The sequence below is a fragment of the Hyla sarda genome, chromosome 3, assembly GCF_029499605.1.
Source record: "Hyla sarda isolate aHylSar1 chromosome 3, aHylSar1.hap1, whole genome shotgun sequence".
Taxonomy (NCBI): Eukaryota; Metazoa; Chordata; class Amphibia; order Anura; family Hylidae; genus Hyla; species Hyla sarda.
The window spans coordinates 185,530,638-185,556,069 of record NC_079191.1 but is presented as its reverse complement, the minus strand read 5'-3'; the positions used below and the strand labels follow the sequence as shown (position 1 = coordinate 185,556,069).

The following is a 25,432-nucleotide window of genomic DNA, read 5'->3' as shown; positions in this document are numbered from 1 at the left end:
CAACCAATCAGGGCGCCTGCTGCGGGTGTCACTCCCGCAACCCGCTCCGCCCCTCTTCCGGAGGACGTGAGCGGGTGGGACGTGCACCCCGGGTGCTGGGGACCCCGATCCCCGGTGTTACTGTTGGGATCAGGGCCCCAGGAGCAGCGGCGGTGACGACGAGGGACTGACCTGCGCGGCGAGGATCATTGGAGGTGAGTGACAGCCTCCTGCTGTTGCTTAGCAACAGCTCCCAGCATGCAAAAAGGGCATGCTGGGAGCTGTAGTTATGCAACAGCAGGAGGCAGACCACCACAACTCCCAGCATTCCCTTATGGGCATGCTGGGACTTATGGTTTTGCAACAGCTGGAGGCACATTTTTTCTATGGAAAAGTGTACCTTCAGCTGTTGTATAACTACAACTCCCAGCTTGCACAAACAGCTAAAGTGCATGCGGGGAGTTGTAGTGGTGCATCTGCTGGTTGCATAACTACAACTCCCAGCATGCCCGTTGGCTGTCGGTGACTGCTGAGAGTTGTAGTTTTGCAACAGCTGAAGGCACACTGGTTTTGAAACTCAGTTTTTTTTTTACCTAACTCAGTGTTTCACGACCAGTGTGTCTCCAGCTGTTGCAAACTCCAACTCCCAGCAGTCACCTTACACCATGCACCGTACATGCTGGGAGTTGTAGTTTTGCAACAGCTGGAGGCACACTGGTTTTGAAACATTGAGTAAGGTCACAAACTCAGTGATACATAACCAGTGTGCCTACAGCTGTTGCAAAACTAAAACTCTCAGCATGTACAGTCTGTCAGCGCATGCTGGGAGTTGCAGTTTTGCAACAGCTGGATGTCCCCCCCCCCCATGTGAATGTACAGGGTACACTCACATGGCCGGAGGTTTACAGCAAGTATCTGGCTGCAAGTTTGAGCTGCTGCAAATTTTCTGCCGCAGCTCAAACTGCCAGCGAGAAACTACTGTGAACTCCCGCCCGTGCGACTGTACCCTAAAAACACTACACTACATTAGCAAAAAATTAAATAAAAAGTAAAAAACACTACATATACACATACCCCCTCCCCAGCCCCCCTCCCCGATAAAAATGAAAGCGGAGCCTCCAGCTGTTGCAAAACAACAACTCCCAGTATTGTCGGACAGCCGTTGACTGTCCAGGCATGCTGGGAGTTTTGCAGCAGCTGGAGGCACCCTGTTTGGGAATCACTGGCGTAGAATTTCCCTATGTCCACCCCTATGCAAGTCCCTAATTTAGGCCTCAAATGCGCATGGCGCTCTCACTTTGGAGCCCTGTCGTATTTCAAGGCAACAGTTAAGGGTCACATATGGGGTATCGCCGTACTCGGGAGAAATTGTGTTACAAATTTTGGGGGGTATTTTCTGCTTTTACCCTTTTTAAAAATGTTACATTTTTGGGAAAACAAGCATTTTAGGTAAAAATTATTATTATTTTTTTACATATGCAAAAGTCGTGAAACACCTGTGGGGTATAAAGGTTCACTTAACGCCTTTTTACGTTCCCCGAGGGGTCTATTTTCCAAAATGGTATGCCATGTGGGTTTTTTTTTTTTGCTGTCCTGGCACCATAGGGGCTTCCTAAATGCTGCATGCCCCCAGAGCAAAATTTGCTTTCAAAAAGCCAAATGTGACTACTCCTCTTCTGAGACCTGTAGTGCGCCAGCAGAGCACTTTTCACCTCCATTTGGGGTGTTTTCTGAATCGGGAGAAATTGGGCTTCAAATTTTTAGGGGTATTTTCTGTTATTACCCTTTTTAAAAATGTAAAATTTTTGGGAAAACAAGCATTTTAGGTAAAAATTATTATTATTTTTTTTACATTTGCATAAGTCGTGAAACACCTGTGGGGTATAAAGGCTCACTTTATCCCATATTACATTCCCCGAGGGGGTCTAGTTTCCAAAATGGTATGCCATGTGGGGGGTTTTAGCTGTTCTGGCACCATAAGGGCTTCCTAAATGCAACATGCACCCAAAAATACATTTCAGAAAAACGTGCTCTTCAAAATCCCCTTGTCGCTCTTTCCATTCTGAGCCCTCTACTGCGCCCACCGAACACTTTACATAGACATATGAGGTATGTGCTTACTCGAGAGAAATTGGGCTACAAATACAAGTAAAAAGTTTCTCCTTTTACACCTTGTAAAAATTCAAAAATTGGGTCTACAAGAAAATGCGAGTGTAAAAAATGAAGATTGTGAATTTTCTCCTTCACTTTGCTGCTATTCGTGTGAAACACCTAAAGGGTTAAAACGCTGTCTGAATGTCATTTTGAATACTTTGGGGGGTTTAGTTTTTATAATGGGGTCTTTTATGGGGTATTTCTAATATGAAGACCCTTCAAATCCACTTCAAACCTGAACTGGTCCCTGAAAAATATTGAGTTTGAAAATTTTGTAAAAAATCGGAAAATTGCTGCTGAACTTTGAAGCCCTCTGGTGTCTTCCAAAAGTAAAAACTCATCAATTTTATGATGCAAACATAAAGTAGACATATTGTATATGTGAACCAAAAAAAATGTATTCGTAATATCCATTTTCCTTACAAGCAGAAAGCTTCAAAGTTAGAAAAATGCTAAATTTTCTAATTTTTCATCAAATTTACGGATTTTTCACCAAGAAAGGATGCAAGTATCGACAAAAATTTACCACTATGTTAAAGTAGAATAAAAAAAACACGTCACGAAAAAACAATCTCGGAATCAGAATGATAACTAAAAGCATCCCAGAGTTATTAATGTTTAAAGTGACAGTGGTCAGATGTGCAAAAAACGCTCCGGTCCTTAAGGCCAAAATGGGCTTGGTCCTGAAGGGGTTAAAGGAAACTTAAAAATGGACACATCTTTAAGTCAATGACCGGAAGCCAGAACTAAGATGTGAACAGAATCTCACATAGGCAAGGTATACATTATACATACCTCTATAGATTATTATAGACTATTAACATTTACATGAAAAGCCTTCATTTCCAAAGCAGACATATTTCCCTAAAAGCAAACAATTTGAAGTAAATGCACCATTTCAACTTAAAAAGAGAACATATGGGCACAGAACAACATCTAAGTAAGACATTATTTCATACATTATTACAATTCTGTCTCCGAGCAGCAATGTAAAAACACAAGTAATTAAGCCACTAATCATTAAACTCAGAAAGCTAATTGTAAAAAGATAACAACACTTTGTTATTGAAGCCCTGTGCTGTTTGTATTGCTCTTATAATAAGATAACTTAAAATTATGAACATCATTTTTCACTTCCCTGTTAGAGCATTATTACCCAATGTTCTATTTATTAATTACTTCCTTGTACATTAGTGCATAATAGGTAACATTAAATGACTCAAATTCATTGATTTTGCTGCACTGGAGGGAGAACTAACACAATTCTTAATGACTTTTCACAGTTCTAGTTAGCCGGCTGAGTATGCTACTGCCAAACAATTATTTACATTTTTTACCTAATTGTCCTCCGGCAATTGCAAACTCCAGAAACTTATAATACTTAATACATTTCCAGGCCTGTGAAGAATACATAATGAAATCCTGCAATCAGTGGAACAAAAAAAAGATGCTTTTTTTTTTCATACTCGCATAACAAAATACCATTTCGGAAAGTTCATGTGATTCATTTCACATATAAGGCTGCATAGTGCCATCATGTTTTACATGTCGGAACTACAGCCTGAAAACAAAATGATGAAATCTGCTCATTTACTGTAAACTATTGGAGTTCTAGCAGAATCCATTGCCTTCATGCTCTGCTAAAATGTAAAGTCAATTCCAACTGTGCAAGTGCAAATAAATTTACAAATGAACAGTTTTCACTGGCATTAAATAAGCTTTCCTTCATGAGGAGATTGTTCTATGACCTGTTCATCTCTACCACACTCCCCAGTATGTATTCTTAAACATTAACCCTGTAGTGACCTCTTTTAGGTTATAATGATGAAGCATTTGCCTTCTGTTCTTTTCTTTGTTACATTCCATGAGTTACATTTTTATTTATTTAATGCTACCACTTTAAGGTACCGTATTTTTCGTCCTATAGGACGCACCGGCGTATAAGACGCACCCTATTTTTAGGGGCAAAATCTAAAAAAATAAAGATTTTGAACCCAATAGTGGTCTTCAACCTGCGGACCTCCAGATGTTGCAAAACTACAACTCCCAGCATGCCCGGACAGCCGTTGGCTGTCCGGGCATGCTGGGAGTTGTAGTTTTGCAACATCTGGAGGTCCGCAGATTGAAGACCACTGCAGGAGGAGGTAATACTCACGTGTCCCCGCTGCTCCGGACCTGTCACCGCTGCCCTGGATGTCGCTCCATCGTTGTCGCTGTGTCCCCGTCGCTCTGGAACGTCTCTGCTGCCGGCCGGGTATCCTCGCTCTCCGTCGCCGCCATCACGTCGTTACGCACGCCGACGCACGTACGCGACGACGTGATGACGAGGAAGGAGAGCGCCGGCATACAGGGGATCCCTGAACGGAGAAGACACCGAGGAGGCAGGTAAGGTCCCCCCCGGTGTCCTGTAAGCACTAACCCGGCTATTCTGTCGGGCTGTTCGGGACCGCCGCGGTGAAATCGCGGCGGTCCCAAACAGCCCGACTGAACAGCCGGGTTAGTGTCACTTTCCCTTCCGACGCGGCGGTCAGCTTTGATCGCCGCGTCTGAAGGGTTAATACAGGGCATCACCGCGATCGGTGATGTCCTGTATTAGCCGCGGGTCCCGGCCGTTGATGGCCGCAGGGACCGCCGCGATAGAGGTGTATTCGCCGTATAAGACGCACCGACTTTTTCCCCCCAGTTTTGGGGAAGAAAAAGTGCGTCTTATACGGCGAAAAATACGGTACATCATAGGGAGAAGAATGGAAACAAATAGTTATTTTCCCATTTTTTGCATTTAAAGTCTTCAATTTCTACCAATTTCAGTGATAAGAATAACATAATAACTTTCTAAAAAGAGCCTATGCAATTCAAACAATAGAAAATTCTATTTCTTTTATTGTATATTATATTTTAAAAATGTATTAATTTGTGAGTCACTATTATTATTATTATTATCTTTATTTTACTTCTTTTTACAGAGCTTTATAAGCAAGAATAGTTGCATTTTGTTTTTAAACATCAGTTACTAATGACTTTATGGGCATTTTTAAGATAAGCTACTTCTGAGTAGTTCAGTTAAAGACAGGCTGGTGGGACAAGCCATGCTGACTATACCAAAGTATTTAGCTACAACAAGCAGCAACTGTTGTCCTGTATACCCTAGGAACATATAAACATCATAGAATGTGATTAGTGACGAATTTAGGAACAAAGAGTTAATATCTCCAACAGTTGTACCTCAGCAATGTATTACATGTATGACCAGCTGCCACTTTCCTGGGTGATGATAAGCTTCATCTTGCATGCGGACCTATTTGAAGATGTTATTTTGAAGAAACACCCGAGTTATAGCCTTAGACTAAAGGGAACTTTACATTTGATAAAGGTTAAAGTACACAATACAAACAGACAGTGAACATAATACACAGTAAATGACAAAATGATATAGAGTGAGAGAGAGTGCTCTGCCCATGAGGGCTTTAAAGGAAACCAATCAGCAGATTTTAGCATATATAACGCTTGACAACAAGTTATATATGAAAAATTCTTTATCCTCACCATCCCCGTGGGAGGTTTTTGCCCCCAGTGATGTTGAAGATATGAAGCTATAAAGTCTCCCCTGGCCGCTCCGTAAGTAGTCCCCTGTGTGGGGACTTATACTTACCGGGTCCCATCGCTGCAGCCGTGGTCCTGCCCCCTCATCTTGATTGATGACTTGCATCAGTGCTCTGCTCCATCTGCATTGACGTGGGCCATCAATTAAGACGAGGGGGAGGGACCACAGTCGCAGCGACTGGACCTGGAAAGTATAAGTCCCAGCCCAGGGGGAAGGTTATTACTTCATATCTTCAACATCCCTGGGGGCAAAAACATCCCCCCGGGATGGTGAGGATAAAGATTTTAGCATATATAACATGTTGACAAGCATTATATATGCTAAAATCTGCTGATTGGTTACCTTTAAATCTACAATGAGAAAGAAGAAAAACAATTGGTAAGGGGTCAGCTGGTAATCTGTGAGCAGATGGGGAAGTAGCCGTTCATAGTGTTGTACGGTTACTGTAGGTCATAGGCTTGCTTGAAGAGATGGGTCTTCAGATTGCTCTTGAAGGTCTTGATGGTGGGTTAGAGCCGGATGTGTTGGGGTAGAAAGTTCAAATGAATGAAACTTGAAAGATATGGACCTGTTTGGGGCATTTGACCTTGGAAATCCAACACTTTGATAGGTTAAGAATTTCCCTAATCCCTTGCTTACTCCCATTCTAACGCTAAAGCAGATGTCAGAAAGAAATTCCTTTATTATAATGGATAAATCTTATCATATGCATTTTTAAAGTAGTATTGTTTAACAGAACGCATTTTATTTCAAACTAAAGAGACTTATTACTATGAAAAAATATTGTACTGTATTTGCCAGCCTTTAATATTGAATCTATAGTTGTTCTCTTCTCTAGACAACCCATTTTCTTATTCTCTATATGGGTATGTAATAGTGTGCCTCCTTACTTATAATTAGGGATGAGCGAATCGAATCTGATGAATCCAGATTCGCTACAAATTTCACAAAAAATTTGATTTAAAACTAATGTGAATATCACAGCGATTCGTTTGCGCAAATCTCTTCATTAAACTCCATTTAGTGCGGTCCAGGCTCCAGGGCATCTAAAATGGCAAATTCACAGGTGAGGACATGGGGCAAGGAAACCTGGGAAGGTGGGAACAAGGGTCAGCAGGATGACCCTGAGTAACATGCAGCATGCCAGCCACTTCTGTGATGTCATAGCCCTATATAATCGTCAGCCATCTTGCAGCCACTCACATCAGCATTCTATTGCAAAGAGAGAGGGACAAAGAGCAGTGTGTTGAACAGAAAAGCTTTTTTACAGCAGCGATTCACCTCAAGCCCAAATCCAGCCTAAAAGCACTAACAGGGAAAGGAGTGAGATTGAGAGAGAAAGTACAATTTTGGGTGTAGTACACAGCGACTGTTGGCTGCAGCAACGGTGGGTACAAAAAATGAAAAGTTAATAGTAGCCGGCCAGTTAGGTTGAGCAGAGCAATAAAAGCATATTGTCCTCTATTAAGTGTAACCTGTGCATACATCTAAGTGGTGTACTAATTTGTTCCTGTTAAAGTCTCAAGGGCCTAGTTACTGTGAAAGGCCAGCCAAAAGTACACACCTGCTGCTGTTGTAGACAAATACAGTTTTAGGCATACTGGAGCGCATTGTACTCCCCCCATAAGTGCATACCACATACGTACATCTAAGTGGTGTACCATATTGTTTCTATTAAAGTCTTAAGGGCCTAGATACTGTGAAAGGCCAGCCAAAAGTACACACCTGCTGGTGTTGTAGACAAATACTGTTTTAAGCGTAGTGGAGCATATTTTACTCCCCTCATATACGCACGAAGTATGTCATGCAGTGAAGCGCTAGGATGTGCACAGAGGAGTGGCAGAGGTTGCAACAGACTAGGGTCGAGTGGCAGCAGGAGTCGCAGCGAGAGGCCTTAGTTCCCGGTATCAGCTAGTAGTTCGTGTCTCGACCAGCAACCCATCTGCCGTCATCGATTGGTGAACACAGTCATCCACTTCATCACAAGTGACATCTGACACTTCCAATCAACAGTTGGCAAGCACGTGGCAACATGGCACACGTGTTCAATCTGGTTGGCAAGCATTTCCTTAAGTGTTCCCCCCATATATTTCCATTATTGCATTGCTGTTAAAAAAATCTCAAACTTTTTATTACAAAATCAGTATGTTTAAAATTTCCCTATTTTGACCACCTCTAACTCTCTTATTTTTCCGTATTTAGGGACGTGTGAGGGCTCATTTTTGCGCCATGATATGTAGTTTGTTTTGGCACCAAATTTGCATATATGTGACTTTTTGATCGCTTTTTATAAAAAAAAATTGCAGTTTGATGTGACCAAATTTTTTCTACTTTTATTGTTTTTTTTTATACACTTTTTTGTATTAATATGGGAAAAGGGGTGATTTAAAACTTTATTGGGGAGGGACTTTTTCCAAAAAAAAATCACTTTTTTAAACTTTTTTTTAGATTTATTTAACACTTTTTTAGTCCCCATAGGCGGCTACTTATAGCTATCATTAGAGTGCTTATACTGTTCAGTGCCATGCATAGGGCATAGCACTGATCAGTATTATCGGTGATCTTCTGCTCTCGTCTGCTGAAAGGCAGATCAGTGCAGAAGACCCCGGTAGACGGACGAGGCAGGTGAGGGGACCTCCGTCTGCCATCTTGGCAGTGCCGCGGGCGATCAGATCAGCCATTATAAATGCCGCACTGCCGTAGATGCTGTGATCTGTATTGATCACGGCATCTGAGGGGTTAATGGCAGACATCAGCGCGATCGTTGATGTCCACCATTACCGGCGGGTCCATGGCTGCTGACAGCCGCAACCTGTAGGGAATGAAGCGAGCGCATCTCCTGCGCTTGCTTCACAGCCGCACCGTAAATGTATGGCGCTGTGCGCTAAGTGACACTATGCAGCGCCGTACATTTACAGCTGCTGTTTGATCCACAGGATGTTCTTTTCTTTTGAATTTCCTTTCTCTCTGACCAAAGTGCTCTCTGCTGACACCTCTGTCCATGTCAGGAACTGTCCAGAGCAGGATAGGTTTGCTATGGGGATTTGCTTCTACTCTGGGAAGTTCCTAAAATGGACAGAGGTGTCAGCAGAGAGCACTGTAGTCAGACAAAAAGAAAATTAAAAAAAGAAAAGAAATTCCTGTGGCGAATATAACAGCTGATAAGTACTGGAAGGATTAAGATTTTTAAATAGAAGTAATTTACAAATCAGGTTAACTTTCTGGCACCAGTTTATTTAGATTTTTTTTTCCCAGAGGAGTACCCCTTTAAGGTAAACCAATACCGGAGTGCTCAGGACCTCAGACTGGACAAATGGTTTACCTTTTGACTTGACAATGACCCTAAGCAAACAACCAGTAAAAAACAGAAGTGACTTAGGGACATTTATATCAAACCATAACACTGAATTTTGGTTATTTATCTTCATATGATATTCAATTATATTCTTTATATCCAAAGAGATGATTTCTAAATTGCTATAATGAAAATTATAAGTTAATAAAAGAGGCATCAACTCTTCATATGTCAAGATATGTATACTTATGTTAAACCTCAGGCCTTTACCTTTTCAAGTTTTTGAGGAATCACAAAATACACTTTCTTTATAAGTGTTTCCTTTACTGTTAATTTGATAAGTACTGTTATGATGATCTTAATGATAATACTTTGGCAATACAATAGTTTACCTTATGCTTGAACTTTGCTGTGTGCTTAAAGCGCATGTTGCAGTAGCATTGTGATATAATTAGCTAGTGGTTGTTGAGAGATATTAGGAGAATGCTTTAAAAGCAGAGAAAGAGGCAAGAGCATTGTAGTTTTTCACCGATGGGTTATTTTTACAAAACTGAATATAGAGAGTTATGATTTTCCTCACTTTCTTCACTTATGCCATCATGTTAGGGGAGGCGGTGCCGATTCTCATTGTAGAGACTACGTGATATATAAAGGCCAATTTTGAGGCAATGTTCCATGGGAAACCGTATTCAAATTACCGTATATACTCGAGTATAAGCCGAGTTTTTCAGCACAATTGTTCGTGCTGAAAACACCCCCCTTGGCTTATTCTCGAGTGAACTCTCCGCCCTCAGTGGTCTTCAACCTGCGGACCTCCAGATGTTTCAAAACTACAACTCCCACCAAGCCCGGGCAGCCATCGGCTGTCCGGGCTTTCTGGGAGTTGTAGTTTTGAAACCTCTGGAGGTCCGCAGGTTGAAGACCACTGCGGCCTTCGACATCATCCAGCCCCCCCCTCTCACCCCCTTTAGTTCTGTACTCACCTCCGCTCGGCGGGACGTTAGGGTGCGCTGGTTCGGTGCTGCAGGACTGTCCGGTGGGGAGGTCGTCCGGTGGGATAGTGGTTCCGGGCTGCCATATTCACCGGGAAGCCTCTTCTCCGCGCTTCGGGCCCGGCCCCGGAATAGTCGCGTTGCCTTGACGATGACGCAGAGGGACGTTCATTACCAACGTACCTCTGGGTCGTCTTCAAGGCAACGCCTCTATTCCGGGCCCGAAGTGCGGAGAAGAGGCCCCCCGGTGAAGATGGCAGCCCGGAACCACTATCCCACCGGACGACCTCCCCACCGGACAGTCCTGCAGCACCGGACCAGCGCACCCTAACGTCCCGCCGAGCGGAGGTGAGTACAGAACTAAAGGGGGTGAGAGGAGGGGCCGGATGATGTCAAAGGCCTCAGTGGTCTTCAACCTGCGGACCTCCAGAGGTTTCAAAACTACAACTCCCAGCAAGCCCGGACAGCCGATGGCTGCCCGGGCTTGCTGGGAGTTGTAGTTTTGAAACCTCTGGAGGTCCGCAGGTTGAAGACCACTGTATCAGACATTAACAAGCGGTGATGATGAAGGTGGGGGGGGGCTGATGACATGTGGTGATGATGACAAGGGGATGATGAAGGGGGTATGTGGGATGATGACAAGGGGATGATGAAGGGGGGTGTGGGATTATGACAAGGGGATGATGAAGGGGGGGATGATGACAGGGGGATGATGAAGGGGCTTGTGGGATGATGACAAGGGGATGATGGAGGGGGTGGGGATGATGACAAGGGGATGATGACAGGCGTTGATGGTGAAGGGGGGATGATGACAGGCAGTGATGATGAAGGGGGGATGATGACAGGCAGTGATGATGAATGGAGGATGATGACAGGCAGTGATGATGAAGGGGGGATGATGACAGGGGCGATAATGTATTTCCCACCCTAGGCTTATACTCGAGTCAATAACTTTTCCTGGATTTTTGGCGTGAAATTAGGGGCCTCGGCTTATATTCGGGTCGGCTTATACTTGAATATATGCGGTAGCTCTTTTTCAGAAAAAGCTGCAGCTAAGGTATCTTTATAGCCAACAAATAAACAAGCTAGAGGAGAAAAAATTTGCTTACTTTTTTATCATGATTCCAGGGAAAAACACCATCAGGACTCCACAGTGAGAATACGTATTTTCCTAAAAAGCTGTATCTTAGATATTTCTCTTCTTATACCCTGCCCTGTACTGAGGAGGGGCACAAATCATGAACCAGCTGTCTACAGATAGGTGTCCATTCTTTTCGGAGGAGACTCTGGCTTAGCTAATGTGAGATAAGATGAGAGTTAATCTGTTCTATTTTGGACAATTATTTATGTATTTCAAGCCCCCTCAAACATTAGATGGCCTTAGAATGTCCTACTGTTGAGACCCATAGAATGATAGCTTTAATCTATTAGAAAGCCTTCCAGTAAGTTCTTCATTCGCCTGTAGCACCCCTACAGGAGACATGAAGCATTATTTAATTCCTATTAAAATCATAGCTCCACCCCCTCAATGCAAGCCTATGAGAAGGCTGTCACGCCCCCTCCCATAGGCTTGCATTGAGTGGGCGGTGTGTGACGTCACACGGGGCGGAGCCGGGACGTCACAACAATACTTTTTGTTTTCTCCCTTTTGAAAATCTGTTTTAAAATAAAAAGAGACCTTGATGATCCCAAGCAAATATTTTTAATATAAAGCATGATATTTCATCAAAGTTTATTTTTTATTTTTTGCATATGCTATATTTTAATGTTGCCTGGGTGATGCTGTATTCCTGCATTTATATTGACTTGACAACTTTTAGAAATGTTTTAAACAATTTTAAAACTTCTTTGTTTGGCTTGATGGCTATTATAGTGATTTGGTAAAATTCCAGAACTTTTCCATCTTTTCCTTCATACCTGCTTTCTGGGGAGACTAATAAGGAACTACCTAACTACTTAGAAGAGCATGATTGCCTATTGGAGAATATATGAGAATAATGGGGAATCTAATTACTGTGGGGACATACAGTCATGGCCGTAAATGTTGTCCCCCCTGAAATTTTTCAACAAAATGAAGTATTTCTTACAGAAAAGGATTGCAGTAACACTTGTTTTGCTATACACATGTTTATTCCCTTTGCGTGTATTGGAACTAAACAAAAAAAAAAAAAAAAAAAGGGGGAGGAAGAAAAAGCAAATTGGACATAATGTCACACCAAACTCTAAAAATTGTCTGGACAAAATTATTGGCACCCTTAACTTAATATTTGGTTGCACACCCTTTGGAAAAATAACTGAAATCAGTCACTTCCTATAACCTTCAATAAACTTCTTACACCTCTCAGCCAGAATGTTGGACCACTTTTCCTTAGCAAACTGCTCCAGGTCTCACTTATTGGAAGGGCGCCTTTTCCCAACAGCAATTTTAAAATCTCTCCACAAGTGTTCAATGAGATTTAGATCTGGACTCATTGCTGCCCACCACTTCAGAACTCTCCAGCACTTTGTTGCCATCCATTTCTGGGGGCTTTTTGACATATGTTTGTAGTCATTGTCCTGCTGGACCCAAAATCCATTGGTAATCCTCAGATTTCATGATGCCTTGCACACATTCAAGGCACCCAGTTCCAGAGGCAGCAAAACAACCCCAAAACATAATTGAACCTCCACCATATTTCACTGTACGTACTGTGTTCTTTTCTTTGTAGGCCTCATTACGTTTTCAGTAAACAGTAGAATGATGTGCTTTACCAAAAAGCTCTATCTTGGTCTCATCTGTCCACAAGACGTTCTGTCCCTGAAGGATTTTGGCTCACTCAAATTCATTTTGGCAAAATGTAGTCTTGCTTTTTTATGTCTCTGTGTTAGAAGTGGGGTCCTCCTGGGTCTCCTGCCATAGCGTTTCATTTCATTTAAATGTCGATAGATAGTTCGCGCTGACACTGATGCTCCCTAAACCTGAAGGACAGCTTCAATATCTATGGAACTTGTTTGGGGCTGCTTATCCACCATCCGGACTACCCTGTGTTTACACCTTTCATAAATGTTTCTCTTTCATCCATGCCCAGGGAGATTATCTATAGTGCCATGGGTTGCAAACTTCTTGATAATGTTGGGCACTGTGGACAAAGGCAAATCTAAATCTCTGGAGATGGACTTGTAACCTTAAGATTGTTGATATTTTTTCACAATTTTGGTTCTCAAGTCCTAAGGCAGTTCTTTTCTCCTATTTCTGTTGTCCATGCTTAGTGTGGCACACACAGACACTCAATGCAAAGACTAAGTTAACTTATCTCCTTTTCTTCTGCTTTCAGGTGTGATTTTTATATTGCCCACATATGTTACTTGCTCCAGGTGAGTTTAAAGGAGCATCACATGCTTGAAACAATCTTATGTTTCCACAATTTTAAAAGGGTGCCAATAATTTTGTCCAGCCGATTTTTGGAGTTTGGTGTGACATTATGTCCAATTTGCTTTTTTCTTCCCTTCTTTGGTTTAGTTCCAATACACACAAAGGGAATAAACGTGTGTATAGCAAAACATGTTTTCCGTTAATCCTGTTCTGTGAGGAATACTTCATTTTCTTGAAAAATTTCAGGGGTGCCTCTGCTAACATTTATGACCATGACTGTACCTACATAATGGGGATATATGTGCCTATTGTGGGACATACCTACGAAATGAGAGAAATGTTTGCCGTCTGTTGGACACATCTGCCTAATGTGAGAAATATTTGCCTACTGTGGGGTATAACTACCTAATGGGAGAAATATTTGCCTACTGTTGGACATACCTAACTAATGGGTAAACTACCTACCTACTGGGGGGCATACATATCTAATGGGACAACTTCCTGTCACTGTAGTGGATATACAGTAGTGCAAAAAAGTATTTAGTCAGCCACCAATTGTGCAAGTTCTCCCATTTAAAAAGAGGAGAGAGGCCTGTAATTTTCATCATAGGTATAACTCATTTATGAGAGACATAATGAGAAAAAAAATCCATAAAATCACATTGTCCGATTTTTAAATAATTTATTTGCAAATTATGGTGGAAAATAAGTATTTAGTGAATAACAAAAGTTAATCTTAATTCTTTGTTACATACCCTTTGTTTGCAATGACAAAGAGTCCTCACAAGGTTTTCACACACTGTTGCTGGTATTTTGGCCAATTGCTCCATTCAGATCTCCTCTAGAGAAGTGATGTTTTTGGGCTGTCGCTGGGCCACACAACTCTCTCCAAATGTTTTCTATGGGGTTGAGATCTGGAGACTGGCTAGGCCACTCCAGGACCTTGAAATGCTTCTTACAAAGCCACTCCTTCGTTTCCCGGGCGATGTGTTTGGGATCATAGTCATGCTGAAAGACCCAGCCACATTTCATCTTCAATGCCCTTGCTGATGGAAGGAGGTTTTCACTCAAAATCTCTCGACACATGGCCCCATTCTTTCCTTTACACAGATCAGTCGTTCTTGTCCCTTAGCAGAAAAACAGCCCCAAAGCATGATTATTCCATCCCCATGCTTCTCAGTTGGTATAGTGTTCTTTGGATGCATCTCAGAATTCTTTCTCCTCCAAACACGATGCATTGAGTTTTTACCAAAAAGTTCTACTTTGGTTTCATATGACCATATGACATTCTCCCAATCCTCTTCTGGATCATCCAAATGCTCCCTAGCAAACATCAGACAGGCCCGGACATGTAGTGGGACACGTCTGGCACTGTCTGGCACTGCAAGATATGAGTCCCTGGCGGCGTAGTGTGTTACTGATGGTAGCCTTTGTTACTTTGGTCCCAGCTCTCTGCAGGTCAGAGAGTGATTTTTGCTCACCGTACTTGTGATCATTTTGAGACCACGGAGTGAGATCTTGCATGGAGCCCTATATTGAAGGAGATTATCAGTGGTCTTGTATGTCTTCCATTTTCTAATACATGCTCCCACAGTCGATTTCTTCACAGTCTAGATTGGAAAACATGCCCAGCCTAAAATATTTGTCCTGAAGATGCTAAAGAGAAGAGTTTTGGCTGGAATCAGCCAGATAAAGAAGAAAGAAAAGTGCACTCTGATTAGGGAAGGCATGCATGGTGACAATATTTGCTTCATGTAAAGTGGTATTTTTTGGTAACAGTATGACTACTATTTATAGTTATATAGTATTATCTTATGCAGTAAATTGTCTTATACCTTTGTTGCCTAATGGCATATGCAAACTACATAATTTATGCCAAGAGAAATTCTGGGCACAAATTCCAGTGCGGCAGCCTCACATTGTCTTTAATGGTATTCTGCTGCACGGAAATTCAACTTGTGGACTCCACCGAAAGCATAAACATTCTTTCTTTCATTCTTTCTATGGAATACAGTGTTGTGCGGTTCATTATAGCTGCACCTGTTATACACAGATTGTCCACCCAGGCGGATATTCTGTAGTGCACACATAACCTTAACTTCTCTTACTAGCTCTAAGCACTCAAGTGTATTCAACTATTCTTATGCCCCATAGCATAGCCATAAATTATTCCAGGATATTAGTGGATCACAGCCTGCTAACTTTTTTCCATGTAAGACTTTTTTATCATTCTTATTTGAAATGAGTACAAAACATGGCATATGAGCCCAGAGTAGAATTACCTTGGTGTGACAAGAGAAAACAAGAAGCTGCAAATGACACCTGATGTGGTTCTTTAACCTCTGAAGGAGAAAGGGCGTACCTGTACGCCCTCATCCCGCTCCCCTTCTATGACGCGAGGTCACAAGCTGAACTTGCTTTATAGCGGGGTGATATTGATGGCTATCAGCAGCCAGGACCCATGGCTAATATCAGACATCACCAATCGGAGTGATGTCAGGCATTAACCCTTAGATGCCACCATAAAAGTTGATTGCGGCATCTAAAATGAAAAGGTGAGAAGGAGATTGGAAGGTGAGGAGGAAAAAACTAAAGTGCAAAAGTAAAAAAAAAGCCCGGTCCTTAAGGGGTTGAAAACTATTTTATGATGGAGTAAAATCTTATATTGGGCATCAGTTGATCTCCACTCTTCAAACAAGGAGTATCCTTTCAATGGTCCTACCATACTTCCGAGAAACAATAAAAGTCGCCTTGGCTCTCTCAGAGAAGAACTGATGTGACATTACCTCAAAAGTGTATAGGCAAAGTGCATAACAGTAAGGCAAAGAAATGTGTAATCTGGCAGTGGAGGCTACTAGGGGGTGACAACACTGTATCAATTAGTATTGAGGAAATATGCATGGCAGTAGGTGAAAGAACAAGAAGAACATGATTGTAGAAGCTGAGGTCAGGGTGGGTGAACAGATGATCAGGAGGATTAAGAACAAACTAAAGGAATGGTCCCAGGAATAGCTATGTAAAAACCTTGAACGTACAATGGAAACAACTTTGCAGTCTATAGTGTCTTTAGTTGACAAACCTACTGCTCAAACACAATAGGGTAAGCTACAACATCAAGATTTTACATTTTTTTTTTCCTATTTTGATAACTAAGTTTGGGCGTTACATTACATTGTTTGTACAAAATGTCTGACTTTAATTCTTGAAACAGTTTGCATGCAACAGTTATGACCAGCTTAACATACTTGACAGGTTCATTTTAAGTGTAATGCTTTCTCTGAGAACTTTTTCACACTTTTTTGAGTGTTTTTAAATTCTTGCTAAAAAGCCCATATGTTTCAAGCATTTTTACAGACTTTAACAGCAGACTTTAACCAAAATGAAGGATTAAAAAAAAACACAACCATGTTGTGCATTGTTCGAAACATGATGCTTTATGAAGAAATTATTGGAATAGAATGAAACTTTATATGTGTTAATGTAATGATGATATATGTAAGGTACATGTTTTGTATGGCATCCTGTGGCACATGTGCTCACAGATGTTTTACCTGGGCCTATAGATCTTGCACACTCATAGGCTGCCAAATCAAACATAAATATTTGACTGGCAATAAATTGACAACTGAGCAGGCCAAGGGAATATTGCAATCTGGTAGAGACATCCTTTATTGTGTCTGGGTAAATATTATCCTACTGAAAAATGCAATTTGGAAGCCTTGTCCTGAGAGCCCATGCATGTGGTCGCAGGGTGTCCTGCACATACTGCTGAGCTGTTAGTTTCCGTCATATCACTACTGGAGTTGACTTTAAGTATTTAGCTTAACATCAAAGGCAGGATTAAAGCGTTTACTACAAGCCTTCATATTTAAACCTGACCATCACTGGATCTCAAGCAAAACCTTGAGTCATCACCTCGAGACATCACAACCTTCAGTCATGACAGTCATTTACTACATAATATTGATCACAACACCAGTGTAACAGAAGGTGGCAGTAGCTGGCTGTCAATGGCAGAACACATAATGGGGGTCATGAAACAATATTTTCTTCTGTTAAGCCCCTGGAAATGGTCAAACCTGAGACAGAAATGTGTAATGAAGGTGTCACCTGTTTCTGGATGTGTATGAGTAAATAGTTAATTGGGCGTTACCAGTTGGAGGTGTGTCCCTTCACTGTCTGACACTAAGCAATCAATACTTAAAGTATCAAGCAGTCTAGAAAAATGCCCCACCTGGTAACATCAAGTTATCTCTTTAGTCTTTTTCTAGTAAGAATTATAGATAAATGGCACAACACAGAACTATAAGATATGATGATCCATATTGTTACTCAAATGAAAATGCATGTATCTACTAAAACCAACAGGTAGGTAGAGACCACCAGTACTCTTTAATGTTATCTTTAGGTACATTACAGTAAAAGAAAAAAAGTTTATCATACAATTTGATTAAGAATATTATAACATTTTAATTTTTCATGTTTTTCAGATTATCTGGATTTCAACTTCCATCATCAATAGTAAGCACAGGTTCTATTCTTACACTTTGGTTCACAACTGATTTTGCAGTAAGTGCACAAGGATTTAAAGCAGTATATGAAGGTAAGACATTATATTTGTATACATATTAAAAGTGAAAACTATATATTAATTTATTGTCTTTGATTGAAAGTGTTAAAATAAAGCCAGAAGAAAAACATACAATATTTTACTCATATGTAAATAATAATACATCAGCATAGTTTCAACACAAAATAGGGTTTTGTTCATGTACCTGGGAGCAGGCAAAAGACTTAACCTTTATTAAGTATTGGTCATTTCTGTTTTAAACCCTTTTTATTCCTACAAGTGTTTCTGTTGATTTATTGAACATCTTTTATTTAATCATTTCTGTGAAAATATGCATTGCAATTTTGTCCTTCAAAGTATTAACATTTATTAGTTTTGTCTTGTTAACCGGTTAAAGTACCTTAAGCACCTTTATAGAATATAGCCTTTAACTTGTAGCTTGCCAGAGCGCAGCAATACCAGTCAATATCTTGTGTGTGGGGTTGGAACTTATTATTACGAACAGTGTTGGTGTGACTTGGTATATGCACCGTCAAGAGTAAGTTCTGTACTCGATTTTAGCTTAAAGGGGTACTCGGGTGGAAATTTTTTTTTTTTTTTTTAAATCAACTGGTGCCAAAAATGTAAACAGATTTGTAAATTACTTCTATTTAAAAATGTTAATCCTTTTAGTACTTATCAACTGCTGTACACTACAGAGGAAGTTGCATAGTTCTTTTCTGTCTGACTGCAGTGCTCTTTGCTGACACCTCCGTCCATGTTAGGAACTGTCCAGAGCAGAAGCAAATCCCCATAACTAACCTCTCCTGCTCTGGACAGTTTCTGACATCGACAGAGGTGTTAGCAGAGAGCACTGTGATCAGACAGAAAAAAAAAACTGAACTTACTGAGGAGCATACAGCAGCTGACAAGTACAGTACGATTTTTAAATAAAAGTAATTTACAAATCTGTTTAACTTCCTGGCACCAGTTGATTTTAAAACCAGAGTACCCCTTTAACTGAGATGTGAATGTGAGACTGAGGTATGGAGTAACATTCATTTCCTGCAGTTACACTCAGGATGATGGTGATGGAAAAGGCTGTCCCTTATCAGATTAGTGTAAAATTTCAAGAAAATGTTCAACATTTTAATTATGCAAAAATGAATGGGGGGGGGGGGGGGGAGGGGTTGTTCAAAGAATTTAGAACCACTGTTTTTGGCTTTAGCTGTGCCACATTTGTTTAAAATATGGTGCACACACTTAGTGCCCCATAATTCAGATATTTAGCACAATTTAGTGCCCTGTGTTTAGGCTTTTTGTGCTATTAACACCCTATTTCCAAAGGTTTTGCACTACTTTCTGGTGCACAAAGTTTTGCAGTGAATACTAAGTATACCTGGTATTAAGTGATTTGCTTTTCATGCTATTTGCCCAAAATTTCTAAATATCAAACACTCTTCTGATAATGATACACCGTTAACACTCTTTGAGGCGTAAAATTAAAAGAAACCCTAATAACACAAGTATTTGAATATTCCTCCAAAAGTCTTTGAAGTATATTTTACATGCATTGTTTTCAGAGTTGCAAAGTGTTATCCAAATGTTTCATTTATACATTGATCTATTGAGTAAAATATATTATCTTCTTAAAGCGGACCTGTATGCAGGTTTTTGGTGGATAAACTAAGACAATGGCTGAATAGGGTTTCTGACCATGAAAACGTGTATACATTTGTTTAATAGTTGACCCATCCAGTGCAGAGACATCATGCTTTGAATGAATATGCAAATTAACCTTAAAAGTTTAGGGGGCATTCTACAGCCGAGCAGAGTTAGTCCCATCCACTTAGGCATTGCCTATTGGGCTACTTGTTACCTCCACTAAGAGGTGCTGCTAATAAGTGAATAGGATGACCATTGCTAGGCTTTTGTAGAACAGGGGAACACGCCCTGGGAGTTTTCAGGTTCATTTGCATATCAATTCAAAGCATGATATCTGCATGATGAAGGGGCTAACTAATCAAAATCTTATAGAGCCATACCCTTAGTTTATACACCAAAAACCTGCTGGCAGGTCTGCTTTAAATATTTGAGTAATAAAGATAATGATATTCCTACAGAACAAACAGAAAGAGCTTGCGTGGTTTACCTATCTACCTGGGAATATTGATAGAGTTCATTAATTGTCCTACAAAGAGTATACTCTATATGCAGATACACATTCATGGTTATTATTGACTCATTGTTATTAGAGCAATTTGTCAGCAAAACTGTTTGTATAATTTGACTTTTTGCACTCAACAAGGATAATGTCAACTGGCAAATTCACCTGATAGGAGAATATCATTCCATACGCATTTCCGTATACTGAGTTAGAACATTGCATAACAATTGTACCGTGATGGTGTTATTTGGCCACCATTATTTGTGGATGTACACTGAAGGCTTCCTTTTTATAAAGGACCAAATAGTTTACTACACTACTCAAAAAAATAAAGGGAACACTAAGATAACACATCCTAGATCTGAATGAATGAACTAATTGTATGAATTACTTTCGTCTTTACATAGTTGAATGTGCTGACAACAAAATCACACACAAATTATCAATGGAAATCAAATTTATCAACCCATGGAGGTCTGGATATGGTAGTGTGTGTGGCCTCCACGTGCCTGTATGACCTCCCTACAATGCCTGGGCATGCTCCTGATGAGGAGGGATGTCCTCCAAGCCCTGGACTAAAGCATTTGCCAACTCCAGGACAGTCTGTGGTGCAACGTGGCATTGGTAGATGGAGCGAGACATGATGTCCCAGATGTGCTCAATCGGATTCAGGCCTGGGAAACGGTCAGGACAGTCCATAGCATCAATGCCTTCCTCTTGCAGGAACTGATGACACACTCCAGCCACATGAGGTCTAGCATTGTCTTGCATTAGGAGGAACCCAGGGCCAACCGCACCAGCATATGGTCTCACAAGGGCTCTGAGGATTTCATCTTGGTACCTAATGGCAGTCAGGCTACCTTTGGCAAGCACATGCCACCCCACACCATTACTGGCTCGCTGCAAACCGGTCATGCTGGAGGATGTTGCAGGCAGCAGAACGTTCTCCACGGCATCTCCAGACTCTGTCACGTCTGTCACATGTGCTCAGTGTGAACCTGCTTTCATCTGTGAAGAGCACAGGGCACCAGTGGCAAATTTGCCAATCTTGGTGTTCTCTGGCAAATGCCAAACGTCCTACACGGTGTTGGGCTGTAAGCACAACCCCCACCTGTGGAAGTCGGGCCCTCATACCCCTGATGGAGTCTGTTTCTGACCGTTTGAGGTGACACCTGCACATTTGTGGCCTGCTGGAGGTCATTTTGCAGGGCTCTGGCAGTGCTACTCCTGCTTCTCCTTGCACAAAGGCGGAGGTAGCGGTCCTGCTGCTGGGTTGTTGCCCTCCTACGGCCTCCTCCACATCTCTAGATGTACTGGCCTGTCTCCTGGTAGCGCCTCCATGCTCTGGACACTGCGCTGACAGACATAGCAAACCTTCTTGCCACAGCTAGCATTGATGTGCCATCCTGGATGAGCTGCACTATCTGAGCCACTTGTGTGGGTTGTAGACTCCGTCCCATGCAACCACTAGAGTGAAAGCACCGCCAGCATTCAAAAGTGACACAAGCATCAGCCAGGAAGCATAGGGACTGAGAGGTGGTCTGTGGTCACCACCTGTAGAACTCCTCCCTTATTGGGGGTGTCTTGCTAATTGCCTATCATTTCTACCTGTTGTCTGTTCCATTTGCACAACAGCATGTGAAATTGATTGTCAATCAGTGTTGCTTTCTGAGTGGACAGTGTGATTTCACAGAAGTGTCACAGAAGTGTCATTGAAGTGTCTATGAGTTACATTGTGTTGTTTAAGTGTTCCCTTTATTTTAAATTTTTGAGCAGTGCATTATAATTGAATTACTAAGCTAGAAAGCAAATAACGTGCCTTTTTTCAATGTTTTCAAATATTTTGATTCAGCACAAATAGAGAGAAAGAGAGTATAAAATGTAAGAGAACATTTTGAAATGGATACAAGAGATCATAATAGAGCATTAGCTATTGATGTCAAAAGTGTCCAGGGGGAATTTAATTGAATGTAATAGTTCTTGACAAGACACTTTGTCATCATCATTTCTCCATTTACTGTTTGCTGCATTAACATCTTTACAATTCCACCTGACATGAGGAATCTTGGTCACATGTTTTTTTTTTTTAATTTTTTTATAAAATATAAATATATGCTGTTGTGCATGAAATGATTTTACACTATACATCATGGGACGCGTCATATTATCACTAGTGAACTTTGGGAACAAGCCCTGTTTCTTGTTTTCATGAGATAACCTTAACCCCTAAGGACAGACCCCTTTTTTACCTTAATGACCAGGCTCTTTTTTATTTTTTATTTGACGGGGTCTCCTTAAATGGTAATAACTTTAGAACGCTTTTTCTGAGCGGAGAGATTCTGAGATTGTGTTTTCGGGATATATTCTACTTTATATAAGTGGTGCATTCTTGTTGACACATTCAACATCTTTTGTGAAAAACTCCAAAATATTGTAAAAAAGTGGAAAATTGCTGGTGTTTTTTTTTATAATTTGTTATGGTGTACACTGTGCGGTAAAAGTGGTGTTATATTTATACTGTTGTGTTATATTTATTCTGTGGGTCTATATAAAATACTCATTTTATATCGCTTTCTTTGTTCTTTTTCCTTTTCTGAGCAAAATTATTTTTCTGCCATTTATTTTCCAACAGCCGTAACTTTTTCATTTTTAGTCCAACGCCATTGAGGGCTTATTTTTTGTGGGATGAGCTGTACTTTTTATTGCGATGACTGTGCAGTATAGTTTTTTGGTACACATCATTACGGACGTGGCAATACTTATGTGTATGATTTGTGCTTTGATCTTTTTTGATGACAATACAGGTTTTTATTGGGAAAGGGGCATTTTTTTTTTTTTTTTACACTTCATACATGTTTTGAACAACATTTTATAATTTTTGTTCTTTTTTTAAAGGTTATACTATGCTGCAATACATTTATACTGCAGCACAGTATGACCTGATGAGCTGCACACACTACAGCCTGTGTGATTCAGCCTCTGGCTGGATATCACAAATTTCAGGATCAGGCAGAAAGGAGGCAAAGATCTGGCCTCCTGCTGCCATAGCAACCAACAGTGACCCGTGATGGTATCGCGGTGCCGCCATTGGTGAACAGGTGGAGCACCCTCCCCCTGTCAACACCATAGATGCCGTGATCAGGATTGATCATGGCATCTATGGGATTAATGCTGCCGGGACCGGCGCGATTGTGGCCCCAATAGCTGCAGTGGGACCCCGGCTGCAGTGGGATCTCTGTGATGCCCACGGCAGTGCAGGAGATCGCTAGGACGTATGCATATGTCCCAGCGCGTGTATGCATATGTCCTATAGCAGGAAGGGGTTAAACTATTTTTGATTAATTGAATGATATTGAATAGATTCATAGAATTTTGACCAATACCTATCCTATATCTCACATAAAAATCATTCAACACGATATTCGTTGCTAACTTTAGATCAAGGTCATATCACAACCTTTTTGTACTAAATGAAGATCTGGTCAAAACTCAAAAAATACAAAGATGGAAATCTACTAAGACTGGCCTTTCATAGGCCTGTCTTAAACAAAACTATGCCGGAATATGATGCACCAAATGTACTAACCTTCAGCTCCTTGCACCTTAAAGGGGTACTCCGGTGGAAAGCAAATTTTTTTTAATCAACTGGTTCCGGCCAGTTAAACAGATTTGTAAATCTTAATCCTTCTAGTACTTATCAAATGCTGTATGCTCCAGAGGAAGTTCTTTTCTTTTTTTAATTTCTTTCCTGACTGACCACAGTGCTCTCTGCTGACACCTCTGTCCATGTCAGGAACTGTCCAGAGCAGGGACAAATCCCCATAGCAAACCTATCCTGCTCCGGACAGTTCCTGACATGGACAGAGGTGTCAGCAGAGAGCACTGTGGTCAGACAGAAAATAACTTCCTCTGTAGCATACAGCAGCTGATACATACTGGAAGGATTAAGATTTTTAAATAGAAGTAATTTACAAATCTGATTAATTTGCTGACACCAGTTGAGTTAATTTTTTTTTTACCGGAGTACCCCTTTAAACCTGATATGCATGCAAGCTATGAAATGGTGTAGATTTTGGTGTAGATTTCAGTTATTGCTTTTCACTAATCTCTAGCATAAATTATACTTAATCTGCCTCTATTAGCGGCGCTATCCGCTTCACTATGGCGCCGGGCCCGCCGTGATATGATGTGGGGTTACCGTGTAACCCCGCGTTATATCACGGGAGCAGGACCAAGGACCTACCTGTACGTCCTTGGTCCTTAAGGGGTTAAATTAGTGCCTGTAATTCAGTGTTTCCCAACCAGGGTGCCTCCATCTGCTGCAAAACTACAAATCCCAGTATGCCCGGACAGCCAACAGCTGTGGGCACATTGATTGGAAGCTCCTCTGTAAGTCAAACACTATTTACATATTCTTATGAATTTGTTTTTGAAACTTAAGTAAATGCAATTATTCCTTTTAGAAAAACGAAATTAATTATTTTCATATTATATGCTACATGTCGTATATCACTGTTAAGAAATAGGCCTATTAAATAACCACAACCCCATTGGCACAGAGAAAATAGAATCAATGTATTAATAAATCATGTTAGGTGGTGATGTTCAAGGCATGCCTTACATCCAAAAAACATGAACCCTATGATTAGAATAACTAGATTTAGCTGCAGAAATGTGATGCATGTATCCAAAAGCCATTCTTTCTGACTGCTAATTATTATTTATAATTATTTTCTTATCACCATTGCACAGTCTTGAAATAACCTCAAAGGGCTGCCAGTTCTTCATTATTCTCCATTTCAAAATACTTTCATTTTCAAACAGAAGCCGTAGTTAGCAAAAGCAAAAAAGTTTGATATAACTTTTTTTGGCAGCTCCTATTGTCGTACATTAATCCTTGATTGGATTTAAATGAAAGCTATCAAATAATAATAATATAAAGGTTTATAAACAGCCTTAGGTACACACAGTAGACAGTTTTGCTGTTTGATATAGATAAACATTTGCATATGTGTATTTATTATTGCTGCTTTATTGTTTGAAATACAATACTTGTTGTAATTAATTTAATTTATTTGTTTTTATCCAAAATAAATGTTTTATCAGATATATTTTGTCATGAATGCTGGGGTATACCTCTACCTGATATGTCCTTTCTTCCTACTGTGGGAGCCTGTGGTTGAGCTTACATACTGTGGGTTTGCTGCTGTTACTCACTGCTGCCACTTGCTGGTTTAATGAAATAGGTGCAAAATGACCCGAAGATCAGGCGCTGTTCCAGGTGCCAAAATTAAAAAGCAAATGCAGATGTAACGATTAAAGTACCAGCAGGTACTGTATTTA

At 40.8% G+C, this 25,432-nt stretch overlaps 1 protein-coding gene across 3 annotated transcripts in view; it reads left to right on the top strand.

Annotated features, from left to right (window-relative positions):
• CSMD1 (CUB and Sushi multiple domains 1) overlaps positions 1 to 25,432 on the top strand; it is a 1,887,231-nt gene that overhangs the window by 484,936 nt on the left and 1,376,863 nt on the right. For all 3 annotated transcript variants that reach the window (XM_056565713.1, XM_056565712.1, XM_056565715.1), the window contains exon 3: positions 17,864 to 17,976. In XM_056565713.1, coding sequence (XP_056421688.1) covers positions 17,864 to 17,976 — 113 coding nt within the window. The remainder of the gene's footprint in view (positions 1 to 17,863; positions 17,977 to 25,432) is intronic.